Raw genomic sequence first — 18,978 nt, 5'->3', positions numbered from 1 at the left:
TATATATATATATATATATATAATAATAATAAAAAGTATATTGAAATGTAATGAATCTTTTTATTGATATAGATGTAATAATAAAAAGTATATTGAAATGTAATGAATCTTTTTATTGATTTATATATACCTATTGTCAGAAAGATTATTATTACTGCAAATAAAAAAATACAAACAAATTTTAAATATATATAACATAATATTTATTTAATATATATACAAATTGATAAAGTATATATGTATTATAATATAATTATCGAATTTTTTTTCGATTTCTAATTTTATTCATAAATAGTTGTAAATTGCGATCAATTGTCAGAAATATTATAATTTATCTTCATGTAGAGAGAAAAGAAGGAATATGACTAACAAATAGGAATGAAAGAAAATAGAACAATCAAGCAGGGGGAGAGAGATATATATATATATATATATATATATAGAGGTGCATTTAAAATAAAACCTAAGAAAATAAGAGAAAGAGAGAGAGAGAGAGAGAGAATGTTATATTTTTATTATAAAATACAGATGTATATATGTAAAAAACTTATTTATTTTCATATAGAGAAAAGACAAGAAAAGTGACAGTGACATAATTGCAAATAAAAAAATATAATAACGAGCAAAACAGAAAGAGAAAGAAGAGAGGATATATAAATAAATAAATATAAGAATACAATAAAACTTTTACTTTATTTAGAAATATATATATCTATATATATATTTATATATATAAAATATATATATATGTTTGTGTTTGTATACATTTCTTTTTATATTTTTATAAATTAATATTATATATAAATATCATACATAATATTATATATCAAACTTAAAGTTATATATTTTATCAAATAATTATAAATTAATATTAAATCAAAATCAAAGTAAAAAATCAAAATCGAGAGTGTAGGAGAGAGCCACACCAGAATTATAGCAAATTTATTTGATTTTCTGTGTAGTCACATTCTATTGTCACATCGAATTATATGTGATAAACGTTTCGATGTTTAGATCATCTTCAATATTGGTAAGAAATCAAGTGATAACTTTGAAATTTTGACAGATGTGTGATTTGAAAACTTATCGCATGGTTGGCTAAATACTGTATTCAATCATACAATAAGTTTTCAAATCGCACATCCGTCACAATTTCAAAGTTATTACTTGACTTTTTACCAATACTGAAGATGATCTAAACATCGAAACGTTTATCACGTATAATTCGATGTGACAATAGAAATTCATTAATGTGACTACACGGAAAATCAAATAAATTTTCTTGCATGGTTCCTAATCCCCTACACTCTTTTTATTATATATTATTATATGTATCCTGGCGCGGGCGCATATCCGGGTGGTGCCGGCCCGTATCTAACTTGTGTAGGTGGTGCAGGCGGTCCTGATGGTGCGGGCATATATCTATATGATACCAACCCGTATCCTAATTGTCCTGATGGGGCGGACGATGCAGGTGGTGTGGATGATGCGGGCACATATCCATACAGTGCCGGCCCGTATCCTAATTGTACTGATGGTGCAGGCGGTGCGGGTGGTGCGGGCACATATCTATACGGTGCCGGCTCGTATCCAACTTGTGTAGGTAGTACGGGCGGTGCGGATGGTGCGGGCACATATCCATATGGTGCCGGCCCGTATCCTAATTGTGTTGATGGGGCGAGCGGTGCGGATGGTGCGGGTATATATACCGATGCTGGCGATGCGGCCATATACAGAGACGGTGCGGGCGATGTGTGCACATATTGTGTTGGCACATATACGGATGATGCAGGCCTGTATCTTGCCTGTATCTTTCGTCGTCTCTCGCGGTTCACCGCCTGTTTTACCGCTGCATTTATACGCTGAAAAAGATAGTTTATGTTAGTTTTTTTACAATTATATATAGTTAGTATGTTAACATTCATATTCCAATTAGACTTTTGTTGCTCGTTTGCATATGTTACATACATGTATGTATATGTGTATGAAAAAACGGGTTACAATGCGGTTTTCGTAGAAATATTCTTTCTTTTATTCCAGTTTTTTATTTAAAACTAGATTTATGAAATAGTAACTGATGTGTGATTCAATATATTATATTATTTGTAAATCACACATAAATATATGCATTGCAGAGAATAATAATATAATAAACTAGGTGTTAGTGTGCGTGCGTGCGTGCGCGCGCGCGCACACACATATATACACATACTGACGCCTAATTCATATTATTATTTGCAATACATATATTTATATGTGCGATTTACAAATGATATAATATATTATATTAACCAAGCATCAGTTACTATTTTATAAATCTAGTTTTAGATAAAATTGGAATAAAAGAAATTATATTTCTACGAAAATCGCATTGTAACACGTTTTTTATACATATATATACCTATGTAACCATGTATGTAAACAAGTAAATTTATTTATTTTTATATATTGATAAAAAAAGTATACAACATTATGGTCGGATTTTATTGACATTATCAGCGTCGCATGAAATATATTCGTATTTTACTGGATGTTCCAGACTTACCATATCACCTGTATGGGGGATTTCTGAGATTATTTGAAGACGATTTTCCCTCAGCAAAAATGTCGAGGCACTAATAATTTTCGAGTAATAAATGATTGAAAATAATGGCTTTTTTGCAAACTAAGTCTTCTGTGGAAATAAAATAAACAAAACTACATTCTTCAGCTGAAATTATTTTAATAGAATTTCTTAGTTACTAAGTACATGATGACAAAAATTGGGAATAATGACCTCGACATTTTTGCCAAGTAAAAATCATCTCCAAATAATCTCAGGAATCTCCCATAACAGGTGATACGGTAAAAGTCTGGGACACCCTGAATATTTGATCCGCACCAATGTTATGTTGTATACATCTTATTTTCTCTTTAATTAAAAATGCAATTTAAAAAATTAAAAACTACTAACCTTTTTTACTTGCCTCGTTGAGGTTGGTCTTGCCGTCGCCGTTACCGCCGTCGCCGTTACCGCCGTCGCCGTTTCCGCTGTCGCCGTTTCCGCTGTCGCCGTATCTTTATCCATCGACGTCGCCGTTGACACTTTGTTGGACGATGCTATCACTAGCGGTGACGTCGCCGTGGACACTCTCCTGGACGACGCCACCGCTAGGGGTAACGACGACGTTATTGATGGTGATGGTGATGTTGATGGCGATGTCGATGTCGATGCCATCGCCGCCCTCGCCCTCCTTACGGTCGTTGTCGTCGCCCTTGTCGCCTTTGTTACTTCAGGCAAATTGCCTTCGCTTCGAGCTGTAAAAAAAGTATATTAGAAAATATACTATATTTCTACATATTCTCAATTTTTTGTCAACAATCTTTTACAAAAAGAATGAGAATAAGAGAGAACAAGAGAGAAGAAAAAGAGATTATACATTTATCAGCTAATACATTTTTATAATTTATGTTGCGTAATATATACGAGTTCCATAAATTTAACGTATTGAAAATGTATAAAGTTAATTTATATATACGTATATATATGTATATATATATTTATATGCATATATATAAGAGAATAAAAGAGATATAAGAGAAAGTACTTACGTCTCGGCATCGTTCAAGTTCAAAATTTTCCGAACACTTCTTTCGCCACACTCCACCGGCACACTCCACAGTCCTACGACAAATGACGATTTTCTTCGACCGATTCCGAGCACGTGCGCTGTTGCCACGTGGTTTACTATCAAAAGCAAGAGCGAGAACGAAAGAAGAGGAAGCAAGATGACAAACATCAAAGAGTTCCGAATTCTCTCGCTCGCGAGGGTCTTTATCTATAATCATTCATATCATATATCATGTTACTGTAAAAAATAAAAATTTATGTATTTCGCATTTTATCGATCTAAAAATAATTATAATGAGAATTTTGCGATTAAAATGACACCAAACACGACATATATTGGATAATTTTTAATTAAATATAGAATCAAATTATAATTCTATATTTAATTAAAAATTATCCGATATATGTCGTGTTTAGTGCCATTTTAATCGCAAAATTCTCATTAATCCATTATATCAAATTCAAAGATGATATACAAATAAATCTTTTTTAGAGTTTGAAAACATAAATGGATAAAATATATCAGTTTTTTCCATTCATAAATAAACAAATAGCTGTAATCATTTGTCATAAAAATTCTTTTTATAGCTAATTTTTAAATATATGTATATACATTATATTATACTAATGTATTTAGAAAATAGCAAAATAAGAAGAGAATGTAACTCATATGTCATTTTGCATCTATGTTATAAAATAAAAATGTATGAATTTATTTTTGTGTAGATAAACGAGAACAGAACAAAGCATATGAATAAAAGAATATAATTAGTAAATGCCAAAAGAGAGAGAGAGAGAGAGAGAGAGAGAGAGAGAAAACGTTATTACATATAAAATTAATTTTTTTCGGATAGAGAGAATGTATAATTGATTGAATAATTCAATAGTGCCAATATAAAAAATTACCTCTATTATTATCAATTATGTATAAGTATTACGAACATTTTTTTTAATTCTTACATTCCATATTTTGAATATTCCAAATGTAAAAAAATTTAAGTTATGAACTTCATCTAAAGATAGAGGTATATACATGTTTTTACATTTACCATTCATAAGTACAAAAATTTTTTAAAAATTATAAAAGTCAATGATCCTGTACGTAATTGGTTTTTTATATTTATGCGGTATTTCTTTTTCATCACAGAATAAGCCGCGCGCGCACACATACATGCGCGCATGCGGTGATCCATTGCGCGTATCAATATTCACTTTCGTGCGCGGTTTCGTACGCGTAACAACAGTGACGAAAGCCGTTATAGCGTGTAATAACGTGTAGTAAAGTGAAGCGAAGAATTATTATATTATATATTTTTGTAGTGTGTCCACATAATGGGACGTAATTATAATAAATATTTGCCTCTCAATCGGCCAAGACTTTCCTTGAAGAAAGGCTGGAGGAAAAGGTTTGTGTATTTCCATTTATATATACATTATTATAAAATTATGTATATGCACACATAACATATATATTAAACAGAAACTAGGATAAACAAAGAGAGAGAGAGAAAATATATTAGTGAGCGATCGATTGAACAAGCGAATGGCTGCATAAATGTCGTAAAATGAAATACTATGATTGATAGTATGTATATATAACGTCACAAATATTGGATCTAAAGTATCAATAGAAATAGATACAATCAAATGTATTGCCTTATTTCATATAGATTTTTCGTTACTCATTTATATACTCTCTTCTTATCTTTGCTCATCGTTGTCTGTTTATATATCTGTTTGTTACTGTATGTGTTGTATGTCTATCAAATATTATCTGCATGTGTGTATGTATCTGTATATAGAATTAATTTTTTTATCTTTTCGTTTGAATATTTTTATACTGATATATATACAGATATACACACACATGCAGATTATATATGATAGACATTCAACTTATACAGTAACAAACAGATGTATAAAGAGATAAGAGATGTATAATAAATAAAGATGAAAAGAGAGTATAATTCAGTTACGAAAAATCTATATAAATAAATCAAAGTAATACGTTTGATTGTTCTCGTTGAGTGTCACTAAATGCTGAAAATGAAGAAAAGAAGAAAAAATAGTTGTATCTATTTCTATTGATCTTTATGCTCAGTATTTAGTAATGCTGTATGCATACTATCAATCAATATATCGCTTTATGACAATTATACAGCTATTTGCTTGTTCAATCGCTCATTTACTCATTTATTCTCTCTTTCTATTTCTTTGTTTATCCTAATCTCTCTGTTTATCATGTACCTATGTGCTGTATGTGCATACATAATATGTATATGTCTAATATATATAAAGGGTGTATTATAAAAGTCACGTCCCATCTCTTGAGAATGAAATGACGAAGTCAAAATAAGTCAAAACTAGTAGTAGTAGTAGTAGTAGATTGGTAGTGAGTGGTTCCATAACTTGGCCCCCGACGGCACCTAGATCCAGCGAGATCCATTGTGTCTCCTCACTCTTGTCTTTAAACTGAGTGATGTGTACTCAGCCCAGAGTTCTCCACTAGGCTTATGAGTTCCACCACCCTTGTTTTGTCTAATTCTTGGGATTTAAGAAAACTTTATCCCCAGATCCTGAATCTCTTTCTAGCCAGAGTCGGACATTGGCACAGAATATGTATGCTGTCCTCTTTTTCCTCCCCGCATAGTCGACACTCCTTCCTGTCTGCGAGTCTGATATTGAATAGGTGGGCTTTGAGTATTGGTGAATGCCCTGTCAGCAGTCCTATCCCCATCCTCAATTTCTGCCTATTCAATGTGAGCAGTTCCTTGGTTCTGTTACCATTTATGTCTTTCATCAGGAATTTGGCCTGTCGGCAGGATTTCAGATTATCCCACTTGGCCTTATGTTGTTTGTCTATACTTTCCCTGATGAAGTTCTTACCCATCGTAAAGGGCACTCCCATCTCCCGACTATCTGGTGCTTTGCTAGCCCCTTCTCTAGCCAGTGAGTCTGCTATTTCGTTACCCGGTATGCCCTGATGCCCGGGCACCCAGACTAACGTTACTTTATTTGTTCCACACAGCTCCTCCAGCGCCAGCATGCAGTCCCATACCAAGCAAGACTCGGTGGTCGCACCCGCCAACGCCAGAAGGGCCGCCCTACTGTCTGTGCAGATATATATTTTCCTGCAATTTGTTCCTTTGGTTAGGTTCAGTTCGGCACATCTGAGGATGGCGAGCATCTCTGCCATAAAGACCGTGCAGTCGCCTCCCATTGGAATACTCTCCCTATGGTTTTCCCCAGGTCCATATACTCCTGCTCCAAAGCAGTTGTTTATGCCTGATCCGTCCGTGAACCACATGTCCACCTTTGTGTCCATGATTCCGCCCGGTTTCAGCCACTCGTTTCTATCAAGTATCCATATCTTAAAGTGTTTTACCAGTTGATACTTTCTTGTAGTTCTGTCTTGTATTCCCTCAATAGGGTACTTTTGGAGAAGACCAAGCCTGGTGTGTCCCAGTCCTGTGTTTCTCCATTCACCCTGACATTTCAGACGGTATGCCGTGGTATTGGCTGATTTTATCACGGCCAAGCCTATTGGCGTAACACTGAGTGCTATTTCAAGCGCCTCTGTGGGTGTGGTTCTCATGGCCCCTACTGCAGCCTTTAGGTAGTTACCTTGCAGGCTTCTAAGTAGTTTCTCTACCTCCCCTTTATTTATTCTCGTCCACCAGACGACTGACGCGTATAGCAGCCGCGGTAGCAGGACCGCCCTGTACAGCCACAAAGCTGCACCAGCGCTGATGCCCCACGACTTGCTCATTGCCCTTCTGCACATCCACATGGATGCATAGAACTTTTTCCTTTGCTCTATGAGATGTTTTCCCCAGCTAAGCTTAGGATCTAGAAACAGTCCCAAGTATTTCACCGAGTCTGTAAACGGTATTTCCTCTCCCCAGAGTTTTAACGTCTCTATGGGTTTAGGTTTATATTTTCTGGTGAAGACCATAATATTTGTCTTGCTCGGATTAACCGTTAGACATCTGTTCTCACACCAGTTTTGCACAATCCTTAAGGTATCCTTTGCTTGGTCCCTTAGTGTGTTGAGAAATGGTCCTCTAACCACTATGGCCACGTCATCAGCATAGCCAAAGGTCGAGAAACCTTTCCTCTGTAGCTCCTTTAGCAGGTCGTCTATCACTAGACACCACAACAGAGGAGATAAAACTCCCCCCTGTGGGCAGCCTCTCGTTGGTTTTCCTCTGATGGAGATGTCTTGGCACTCCACCGTCAAGCGTCTGTCCACTAGCATATTTCCTATCCAGTCCACCAGTGGTTCTTGAACTCCATGTTTGATCAGTGCCTCCCCTACCACCTCGTGTGAAGTGCTATCGAAAGCGCCCTCGATGTCCAGGAAGATTCCGATCGCATAGCCCTTTGCCTCCAGCTGACTCTCAACTTTGCCTATCAGGTGATGTAGGGCGGTTTCGGTAGACCTGCCCTCCCTGTAGGCATACTGAGAGTCGGCTAGAGGTTGTTGTATTAGAGAGTTGGACTTGAGAAATCTGTCCACCAGTCTCTCTAAGGTCTTCAATACAAAGGACATAAGGCTAATTGATCTATAGTCCTTTGCCCTGACGTGACCGTTCTTGCCAGGTTTAGGTATGAAAACCACCTTGGTTTCTCTCCACTTCTGGGGGACATGTCTAAGGGCAATACTTGCCCTGTAGATTTTTGTCATTGGGCCTAGCAAGATGCTCAGCCCTTTCTGCAGCAGGATCGGGTATATTCCATCAGGTCCTGGAACCTTTAAAGGCTCGAAGGAACCGACCGCCCATTCCACTGCTTGTGGATAGACCACCTTAGCTGCCAGTCCCCATGCCCTTGATTTGTGCACGGTCATGGGTCTCTGCCTGTTGTTGTTGTCTGCTGAGTCCTCCCTAAAGCCTGGGAAATGAATTTCCATAAGGTGCCGTAGGGTCTCCTCCGCAGTTTCTGTGTACCCTCCATTGGGACGCTTAAGGCAGCCCCATTGTGTTTGGTTTTCCTTGCAGAGTATTCTACTCAGTCTAGATGCTTCAGGAGCACTCTCTATACTTGAGCAAAAACTTCTCCATCCTTTTCTTTTAGCTTTTACTATGGCCTTTTTGTAAATTCTCTGAGATTTCCTGTACTCCTCCCAGGATCTCGGTGTATTTACATTTCTAGCCCTATTAAAGAGTCTTCTCCCCTCAGCCCTTAGCTTAGCTAGCTCTTTATTCCACCATGGTGCTTTGGCTGAAGGATTCTTTGACTCTAATGGGCAGTTCATCTCGTATGAGTATTTAATGGCATCATTCAAGTAGTCTGCCGCTGTTTCCAAATTTTCTTTGGTGTGGAATTTAGTGGGTGCTTCCTTGAATCAACTCCTAAGGTCTTCCTCGTACGCCCTCCAATTTGTTTTCCTAGGATTTCTCTTCCATAACCCTTGGCTCTGTACTTGCTCCATGGTGAAACGGACCTGCCTGTGGTCTGATCCTGAGGGCTTATCAGAGACCCTCCATCCCCTCAACAGGTCCAGTATTCCGCCTGAGCATATGGTTATATCTATCACTTCCTGTCTTCTAGAGTCCAGGAAGGTAGGTTCTGTTCCTCTATTCAGGATGTGTAGCTCCATACCTACCACAAAGTTGAATAGGCTCTCACCCCTGGGATTTATGTCGGTGCTCCCCCACACCAGGTGGTGCGAGTTGGCATCGCATTCCAGGAGTATTTCTAGCCCTCTCTGCCTTGCATAAGTCGTGAGTTTCATCATGTTTTCGTGTGGGGGCAGGTTTTCCAAATCGTAGGGCATGTACACTGACCCTATAATTAGATCCCTGGCTATTCCACCGGTCGTCTTTATCTTCAGTCTGATGGCAACAAAGTCACCATCGCTAAATTGTGGCAGTAGACAGGCGTCTATTCCTTTCGCTATAATGCACGCTCTCGGTCGGTCCGTGTTTCCGGCCCAGAATAGTTTTCCACAGCTGCCAAGTCCTCTTATGTGTCCCTTGATGATCCATGGTTCCTGTATTAAAAATATATATTTACTTGTGTGCATCACAGCTGCGCACCTGGCTAGTACAGCCGAGGCGCTTTTGCTGTGATGCAAGTTAATCTGCGTAAAGTGAATCCGGTCCGCCATATTTATGCTGACGGGTCCGGTAATTTCTCCTTTGCGCCTTCCTTACTGCTTTCTCCAGCAGGCAACCTGATCGTTGCCTGCCCAAGTCCACAGTAGGGTTTAAAATTGAGAGCTCTTAGCGCCCTCAAAGCCCCATCCCCAACAAGGGCAGCGAAGTGGGTGCTCGTGGCGTCCCTGCTTTCGCTACCCTTCGCGATCACCCAGTCCGGTGACTGGATGCCTACGTTCTGCCTGTCAAGTAGCTCCAACGCTTCCTTGACAGGTATTGTGGGATCCTCAACATGCACTACGATTCGATGTCTCTTAGGGAGCTCATCGACTCGCAGTGCACGCAGTTCGATCCCATTGATCTTGATTTCTGAGGTTAGGCTTCTAAGCCACTCCTCAGTTTCCCTGTTCGTGCAGTTAAAAACAACTGCCCCGTCCCTATCCGAGGTGCCTCTGAAAGTAGGCGCTTTGGTACCCCTTGCTAAGCAAAGGATACGCCTTCTGACCGTTTCTTTCAGAAGCGATGCCTCGTCTTTTTCCAGTCTTTTGTCAGGGTAAGCCAAGGGAACCAGGGCAACCCTCACAAGACCGGAGGTCAATTGGGCAAAAGTCCTTTGATCAGTTATGACTTTCGGCCTTTTGCCCAACTGAGTGTTACTGGCAGGACTGGGTGTGCTATGCTCCGATCTGAGTCGCTTTACCGCCCCAGAAGAAGCTCGCTCCCCCGTCCTGGGAGTAACTGTCGAAACAAATGTCAGTTCCGAGGTGGGCTTTTCAGCTTCCCCCTTCGCCTCCATCTGCTTCTGTTTTTTATAGCGTCGCCTTGCCGCTCCGCTATAACGAACCCTAGCGATTGGTGGCTGGGCCTTATTTGGCTCCGCCCCCGAATTGCTCGGGCTTTCTCCTCCAGGTCGTTCGTCACCTAAGGTGGCCACGCCCTGTAGGACTTCCGAAAAGTTTTCATTTTGATTTTGGCTTGTACTTATATTTGATCCCACGAGTACCGCGGCCGCGCGGTATCACCTGGGCAGAGCCGCGAATGCCCAGGGCTTGGCTCGATACTCTCGAAGGTCGCCCGGTATCCGAGAGGCACCGTTTGTGACGTAACTCCCCTTACGCCATGCAGCCCTCAGCACGGTTGCACACACTTTAGCTTGGGGAGGTTCCTCTTTGTCCGGCGCACACGGTTGCCATCTCCTGAGAGAGCGGCCCCCGCGCGCCCCCTCAAGCCCCTCCACCCGCCCCAGCAGCCGGACGAGCCAAGGGGGCCCAGGCCAGTCGGTCACACCCCTGAACGGGTGATATCCTTCCGCCCCGGACCCCCCCCCCCCCCCCATCAGCCGCGGGACTTCGTCAAGGTGGGAACCCATCGGGGGGAAGTCAAAACTAAAGAATGACAAAATTATGTTTGAGCCTTTAGAGTTATAATCAAAATAGTGCGTTTCAAATGTCTATCTGAAAATTCTAGTCGCGCGGTCAAGGAGACATTACAGATGCTTCGAAACATTATATTCCTAGCAGGAGGATAAACAAATTCTCAAAAGTCTCAAATGTAATTTTGTAATTTTTTATTTTAGATTTATATTGACTTCATCAATTCATGCTCCAAAGATGGAGCGTGACTTGTGATACACCCTGTATATATACAATACATATATGTATATATATATATATATATAAGCCTAAAATTAACAAAAATAAAATATGTACATAAAAAATTAATAATTATTGCTATTTAAAATTTATTTATTTTTTATTTATTTATTTTTTGAATTTTTAATTTTATAAAAAAAATTAATAAATACACAAATTAATTATTAAAAAAATAAGAGGGGCGTCAGCTTTAGAAAGTTTAATAACGTGTTTTTTTGAGAATTTTTGTAATAAAAATTGTATCAAATTATTGTAAAACTTTTAGGCATTTATTATTAAACATTTATAAGTATAAAAAATTTTTTAGTTCTAAATATTGACTATAGAGGTAGCCCTAAAAATTTTACAGCCTCGCCGCCGGAGTTGAAAATTAGCAAGCATTCTCGTATCTCCAAATCTCGTCTCAAAATTAAAAAACCAAAAATTTTTTTATTATTTATAAAATTAGATCGTCGATGAATTTCTAATATTTATCAAAAAGTGCAAAGTTGACAAAATTATGAAGTTTAGAAAATAAAGACTTATTTTCTTACTTTTTCATGCAAATATTAAAATTAATTTTTTTTATAAATGTTAGAGATTCATCGACGATCTAATTTCATTATAATAATAAAATTTTTAGTTTTTTAATTATTTTTTAAATTTTAGGTTTTTAATTTAGACGAGATTTGGAAATACGAGAATGTTTACCAATTTCCAACTCCGGCGGTGAGGCTGTAAGAAGATTGGCCACCTCTACAGTAAATATTTTTAACTAAAAAATTTTTTATACTTATAAATGTTCATAAATAATTATTTTAGAATAATCTGTGGTACAATTTTTACAAAAAAATTAACCACGTTATTTTTAGCTTTCTAAAGCAGGCACTCTAATAAAAATATTAATAAAAATAATAAAATATTATCTTTATTGACAAATTATATTAATATATATATATATATATATATGTATCAACTTAATTACAACGAACAGGAGACACCTGAATATCTTCAAAAATATGCAAGATAAAAAAAATTTTGCACAAAAGTTACAGGATTCAAGTTGTGCATTATATAGCAATATCAGTCTGACCTTGAACAACGTTGTCAACGTCACGTAATAAAGATCACCATGGTACTCCCATTTTTTATTGCATGTTCTTGTGGCATATCCCGAAAGCTTTTCAAAACATTATTTTTTCATTCAGTATTTTCAATATCTTGTTACATTCAGTTTTCCATAATCTTACCTTATATTTTTATGCACAGAAAAATAAAACCAACTAGTGTAAAGAAAATAGTTGTTTAAAATAAAAAAGTATGTAGCTCCTGGTTGCAAATTACATACTTTTTTTTAAAGCAACTATGTATTTTTTTTTATATCAATTTGGTCTTATTTTGTGTGTATAAAAGTAGGTAAAAATATCGAAAATTTAAGGTTTTACAAGATATTTTGTATTATATGTCAAAATACTGTAAACTTCAAGCATAATTTAAAAAGTGAATGAAAGAATACTTTATTATAGTGTTTTGAAAAGCTTTCGAGATAAGCTAGAAGAATATGCAATAAAAAATGAGGGTTCCCATTAAAAAATTTCAAGGTGATCTTTACGTGACTTTGACAACGCTGTTCAAGGTCATACTGGTATTGCTACGTATGCGTCACTTGAAATCCTGCAACTTCTGTAACATTTTTTCTATGTAGCATATTTTTAGAGTTATTCAGGGGTCTTTTTTTTAAACTCTGTATATATGTATATGTGTGTATATATATATATATATGTGTGTGTGTGTGTGTGTGTGTGTGTGTGTGTGTGTGTGTGTGTGTGTGTGTGTGTGTGTGTTGATAATTTTTTAAATATTTAAAAAATATTTTGATATTTTATCAATAAATTAATATTTGCACATCCTATTATTATTATTTAAGTTTACTAATTTACTTTTATATAACCTGTCTAAAAAATATCCATTTATAAATCAAATTATTCATATTCAATTATTTTTTATTATAATTAGAGATATATTTTTTAATTATAATAAGAGATATAATTATTTAAGTATATCTCTGATTATACTTTATAAGTATATTTATAATTATAATTAAAAATAATTGAATACAAATAATTTGAGTTTCATATAAATAATCGTAGACAGATTATACATATAAGAATAAATTAGTAAAATTATAAACAATTTCTAAAAAAGATAACGGTCTTTTGCTTCTTTTTATCTATAAAAAGTAACCATTATGTAGTTTTAGTATATACATAGGTAGGTCCAAAAACGATCTACTCGTGTGATGATTTGTCTGAAAAAATATTTTATACCAGAAGCAGATTGCATGTATGCTTTGGTTATTTTTTATCCCAGAGGCGATCTACTCGTGTGCTGGTTGTTTGAAAAAATATTTTATACCAGAAGCAGATTGCATGTATGCTTTGGTTATTTTTTATCCCAGAAGCGATCTACTCGTGTGCTGGTTGTCTGAAAAAATATTTTATACCAGAAGCAGATTGCATGTATGCTTTGGTTATTTTTTATCCCAGAGGCGATCTACTCGTGTGCTGGTTGTCTGAAGAAATATTTTATAGCAGAAGCAGATTGCATGTATGCTTTGGTTATTTTTTATCCCAGAGGCGATCTACTCGTGTGCTGGTTGTTTGAAAAAATATTTTATACCAGAAGCAGATTACATATGTGCTTTGATTATTATAAAAAATAAAAGCATTTATGTTGTCAAAACATTATGTATTGTAGTATGTAATTTTCTTTATTAGACAAAGATTTATAAGCAAAAGACTGCAGTTATTTTTCAGATTTATCTTTTTTTCAACATTATAAAATAATGAAATAAATATCTTATTTTTATAATATATTATATTTTACAAAATATAATACATTTATTTTTCTTTGCAGACGACAACAGATAAAGGCGCAACAATCAAATGACTCCAGGAGCAATAAAGGTACTGACTATGAATTCATCGATTTTCAAAAATCGGTAGAATCACTTCCCGATGCGATGGATTCAGAAATTAGTACTCAAATAATGCAAATTGTTAACAAAAGTACTGACAATGAATCCATCGATTTTCAGAAATCGGTAGAATCACTTCCCGATGAGATGGATTCAGAAATTAGTATTCAAACAGTGCAAATTGTTAACAAAAGTACTGACAATGAATCCATCGATTTTCTGAAATTGGTAGAATCACTTCCCGATGCGATGAATTCAGAAATTAGTACTCAAACAGTGCAATGCCTGGAGTCAGTTTCAGAAACAGGTATGTGTAATGAAAATATCGAAAGCAAAGATGACAATTATTTTGTTATCGATAATAGCCCTCTGGATACAAATCGTATCCAGGAATGCATGCTTGAAGGTCGTCGCATTGTCGACATTTCTTTTATATTGAATGAGATCCACAGAGTATTTGATAATCATGCGCGAGGAATAGAGTGCCAATTTAAAGATTGGAAACTCATAAAGACTCGTAAGCTTGGATTATTGACGCAGTTGTACTTCAAATGCCAAATGTGCGGCTATGAAAACAACATATGGTCAGAACCCACAAAAGAAATTCAAAATTTGGATCTTAATAAAGCTGCTGTAGTTACAACTATAACAGCTGGAATTGGTTATGCCCAACTGGAAGAATTCTGTGCGGGTATAAATATTCCTTGCATGACTGAAAAAATGTATATAGAAAATCGAGAAAATATAGTTGATGATTTTCAAAAAACCGCCATGGAAAGTATGAAAATGGCGGGCGAGCTCGAAAAGCAACTCGCTCTCGAGAGGAATGAAGTTATAAATGGCATTCCATATATTACCGTTGTAGCGGATGGTAGTTGGATGAAGAGGTCGTACGGTAACGCCTACGATTCACTTTCTGGTGTTGGTGCCATAATTGGTTACCGTACAAGAAAAGTTCTCTTTATTGGTATCCGCAATAAATTTTGTACGGTATGTGACAGAGCGGAGCGAAATGGTTTGGAGCCAAATAATCATAAATGTTATAAAAATTTTGACCGCAATGCTAGTTCTACAGAAATGGAAAGCGATGCCATAGTAGAAGGCTTTAATAGCAGTCTTGAAATGCATGGATTGATATATAAAACAGTTATTGCTGATGGCGACAGCAATGTATATCAGTCTATAAAAAATAATGCACCGTATCGCGAACAAATGATAACTGTAAAAAAAATAGAATGCACTAATCATTTGCTTCGTAATTTGTGCAAAAAACTGAAAATTGTTGCAGAGACAGTTCAGCCAAAACAGAATAGAAAACGTGGCTTTGTAGAGCCACGAAATGTTGTAAAAAACATTTTAAAAATACGGAAAGAAGTGTTAGAGGCAGCTGCTCTACGACAGCAAGAAAATCTGCCTCAGCATAGCAAAGCTACGGAATTACAAAATGATATTTTGAACATTCCTAGCCATATTTTTGGTGAACATAAAAGATGCAAAGAACGCGGCCGTATATGCAAAGAAAATTGTGAGAAAAATTATGTGCCGTATTTGAAATTGCACGGTTTATATCAAAAAGTTGAGAATGCTGTCATGTACTTGAGCGCTTATTCCGACAGTTTGTTATTAAATTTGACAAACAATCCTGCAGAAGCGTTTAATTCGATAATCTGCAAAGAAATAGGTGGAAAGCGCATAAATTTCGGCCTACGAGGTTCTTATAATGCTAGAATTGCGGGATCTGTTGTGCAACATAATAATCAACAAGTTCTTTCGCAAGTATATAAAAGCATGGACAAGAATGTTCCTCTGATTGTCGAAAATTTAGAAAACCGACGAAAAAAAAGGTTGTGAAAACTAAAGAGTCTCGAAAAATGCATAGCAGACCAAAAAAATTCAAAAGAGAGATCGGAACAGATCTTTATTATGGTCCACAATCACAAAAGCCTGATATTCCATTAGATGCATACAAACAACTTGAAATAAATCACTTAGAAAAGTTGGTGGAAAATGCAGCAAACAGGCAAAAAATTGAACACGAGACAAGAGGCCAAAGTAATTGTGAGTTGTGGCATTCACTGAGAAGAGAAATGCTAACAGCATCCAATTTTGGAACCATATGTCGCATGAGACCAACAACGTCTTGTGCAGCGACTGTGAAAAGCATTTTATATCCTCCACACATTGATACGGCCGCCATTAAATATGGTCGCGATAAGGAGGAAGTTGCCAGGACAGAGTTGGCTGCAAAAATTAATAAAATAATTAAACCATGTGGATTGTTTATTGATAATGACAATCCATGCTTGGGTGCTTCTCCCGATGGACTTATTGATGATGATGGTCTGGTGGAGATAAAATGTCCTCTATCAGCTGAGAATTTTACAGCTGATGAGGCAGTACAAAAATTGCCTTTACTAAAAGGTATATTTGACAAAAAAAACAATGATAAAATAAATCGAAATCATCGATTCTTTTATCAAATTCAGGGGCAGTTGAATATAACGCAGCGAAATTATTGTATATTCACTATATGGACCCCCAAAAGCTTCAAAACTATAATAGTCAATACAGATAAAGACTTTTGGGAAAATCAAATGCTGCCTTTCCTAACACGTTTTTATTATGACTGTATGCTTCCAGAAATCTTGGATAGCCGTCATAATAGGCATATGCCTATTAGAAATCCAGAATATATAATAGATGCTCAAAAAAGCGTCTAAAAGGAAAATTAGCCAGCTGGAAACTGTAAAAACAAATGATATAGAAAAAAAAGATATTGAACAAGAAAGCAAACAATTAAAAAATAACGTTTTGCTAACAGATGTGACAAACACTATTTTGACTGATACAGAGCAAGATAACGATTGTGCATTTTAGTCAGTTATTCAAAAAATAAACGAGAACTGACTAAAGATGAAATAGCGAAACGTAAAAAAGTTTTGGATGATACAATTGCTCCTTTTTATTTGGTGGAAAAGAATGTTTTGCCTGCACAGACCAAACTCAACGATAAATCGTTAGATAGATTCTTACGCATCGTTAGAGAAACTTCTTGTTTCGAAACGCAAAGCGTTCAGTACATAGAATTCTCAGAACTGATTACAGCCAATGATACTTGCAAAAGCTTACAAATCATTGGAGGGAATTGTACTGATCACTGGCGATGCATTTTCTTCGACGGCACAAAACTTCGCGTGTATGACAGCATACCCAACTGCACATACGAAAAATTGGCAGCGAAGGAAAAAAATTATATTCATAAACGTTTTCCTAAAATAAACGTAGGTGATATAATTTTTGAAAAAGTGCAAACACAACCAGATGCTTTGTGTTGTGGAATTTACGCTGCGGCCTTTGTCACAGATATAGTTTTGGGAAAAAATCCTTGTGAGGAAACATATTCTCGTGACGTAGTGCGCATGAGACGTCATTTTCTCACTATTATAGAAAATGATACGTTGTCGCTTTTCCCAAGAAAATAAATGATACATTATAAATAAATCAATTATTAAATTTTTTAAATTATAATTGATATTATGTGATGTGATAAATTTGATAGATAAAATATAGTGCACTCATTACTGCGCTCATTTTTGCATACTGTATGTATGCAAAAAGTAGCATTTTTTTCTAAAGAAAAAAATTTATTTACATGCGTAGTGCATAAACTAAAATATACACGGAGAGACGAAAACTAAATTTGTTGGTTGCATCTCACGAGAATGGGCGGCGAACGGGGCTCATTCTATTCTTTCTTTTTATAAAACTACAATAAAAAAGAAAAAAGAAAAATAAGTGTGTCGTTTCTTTACATACGACGACACTTCTATCAACAAACCACGTGTCTGTTAGTCTCTGCGCACAATAGAGAAAATATTAGGAATAAATGATAAATATTAGAATAGAAATTATTTTTAAATAATAAAATTGAAAAAATACTGATATACAATACAAATTCGAGTATAAAGAGCTTATTAGCTTTTACTAATCCTTTATACCCAAATTGGTATTTTTACTAGAATCTTTTATTTTTTTTTTAAATAATTCTTATTCCTAATAATATTTATATTCCTAATATTTTTTCTATCAATTTATTGTGCACAGGGCACAATAAAGTAGAAATTATATTATATAGATTATTGTCGGTAAGAGCGGAAGTAGAATTGTCGGTAATTACCGACAATTTTAATTGCTCTAAGATGAGGGCGCTATCCCGTTGGAGTTCGGCTCTGACTTCAGCATCCCCTTAAACAATGGCACTTTTTACATGAGCATAAGGATTTTTTAGTTTTTTGATCTGACCTTTTGAAGGTCATATCAAGGTCAAAAGCATTTTTATCTTACTTTTAGCGTTACCCGGAAACAACGACGTGGATGTAGTAAGTTCTGTTTCCTTTAGGGTGCTTGATTATTGCGAGTCCCCTTGCCTCTCACGTCGGGGTGCTTGATTATTGTGAGTCCCCTTGCCTCTCACGTCGGGGTGCTTGATTATGGTGAGTCCCCTTGCCTCTCACGTCGGGGTGCTTGATTATCGTGAGTCCCCTTGCCTCTCACGTCGGGGTGCTTGATTATCGTGAGTCCCCTTGCCTCTCACGTCGGGGTGCCTGATTATCGTGAGTCCCCTTGCCTCTCACGTCGGGGTGCCTGATTATCGTGAGT

At 36.2% G+C, this 18,978-nt stretch overlaps 2 protein-coding genes across 2 annotated transcripts; one reads left to right on the top strand and one right to left on the bottom strand.

The window, feature by feature from the left end:
• Nucleotides 1-1,325: 1,325 nt before the first annotated feature.
• LOC114934245 (uncharacterized) lies at nt 1,326-3,675 on the bottom strand. The gene is made up of 3 exons (XM_029311563.2): nt 3,592-3,675; nt 2,954-3,297; nt 1,326-1,862 (listed from the first exon to the last, which is right to left on the bottom strand). The coding sequence occupies exons 1-3, from the start codon at nt 3,599-3,601 to the stop codon at nt 1,326-1,328; spliced, it is 891 nt and encodes a 296-aa protein (XP_029167396.2). The 5' UTR covers nt 3,602-3,675.
• An 11,040-nt stretch (nt 3,676-14,715) lies between these two features.
• LOC146724388 (uncharacterized) lies at nt 14,716-17,801 on the top strand. Its single transcript, XM_085479962.1, is given in 4 exon segments — nt 14,716-16,156; nt 16,159-17,026; nt 17,028-17,193; nt 17,196-17,801. Coding segments are annotated over 4 exon segments (3,081 nt in total).
• The last annotated feature ends 1,177 nt before the right edge of the window (nt 17,802-18,978 follow it).

This window comes from Nylanderia fulva, unplaced genomic scaffold, assembly GCF_048542155.1.
Source record: "Nylanderia fulva isolate GAGA-0341 unplaced genomic scaffold, ASM4854215v1 Scaffold135, whole genome shotgun sequence".
In the NCBI taxonomy this organism is placed as follows: Eukaryota; Metazoa; Arthropoda; class Insecta; order Hymenoptera; family Formicidae; genus Nylanderia; species Nylanderia fulva.
The sequence above is the reverse complement of the archived record's forward strand: the minus strand, read 5'-3'. Positions and strand labels throughout refer to the sequence as shown.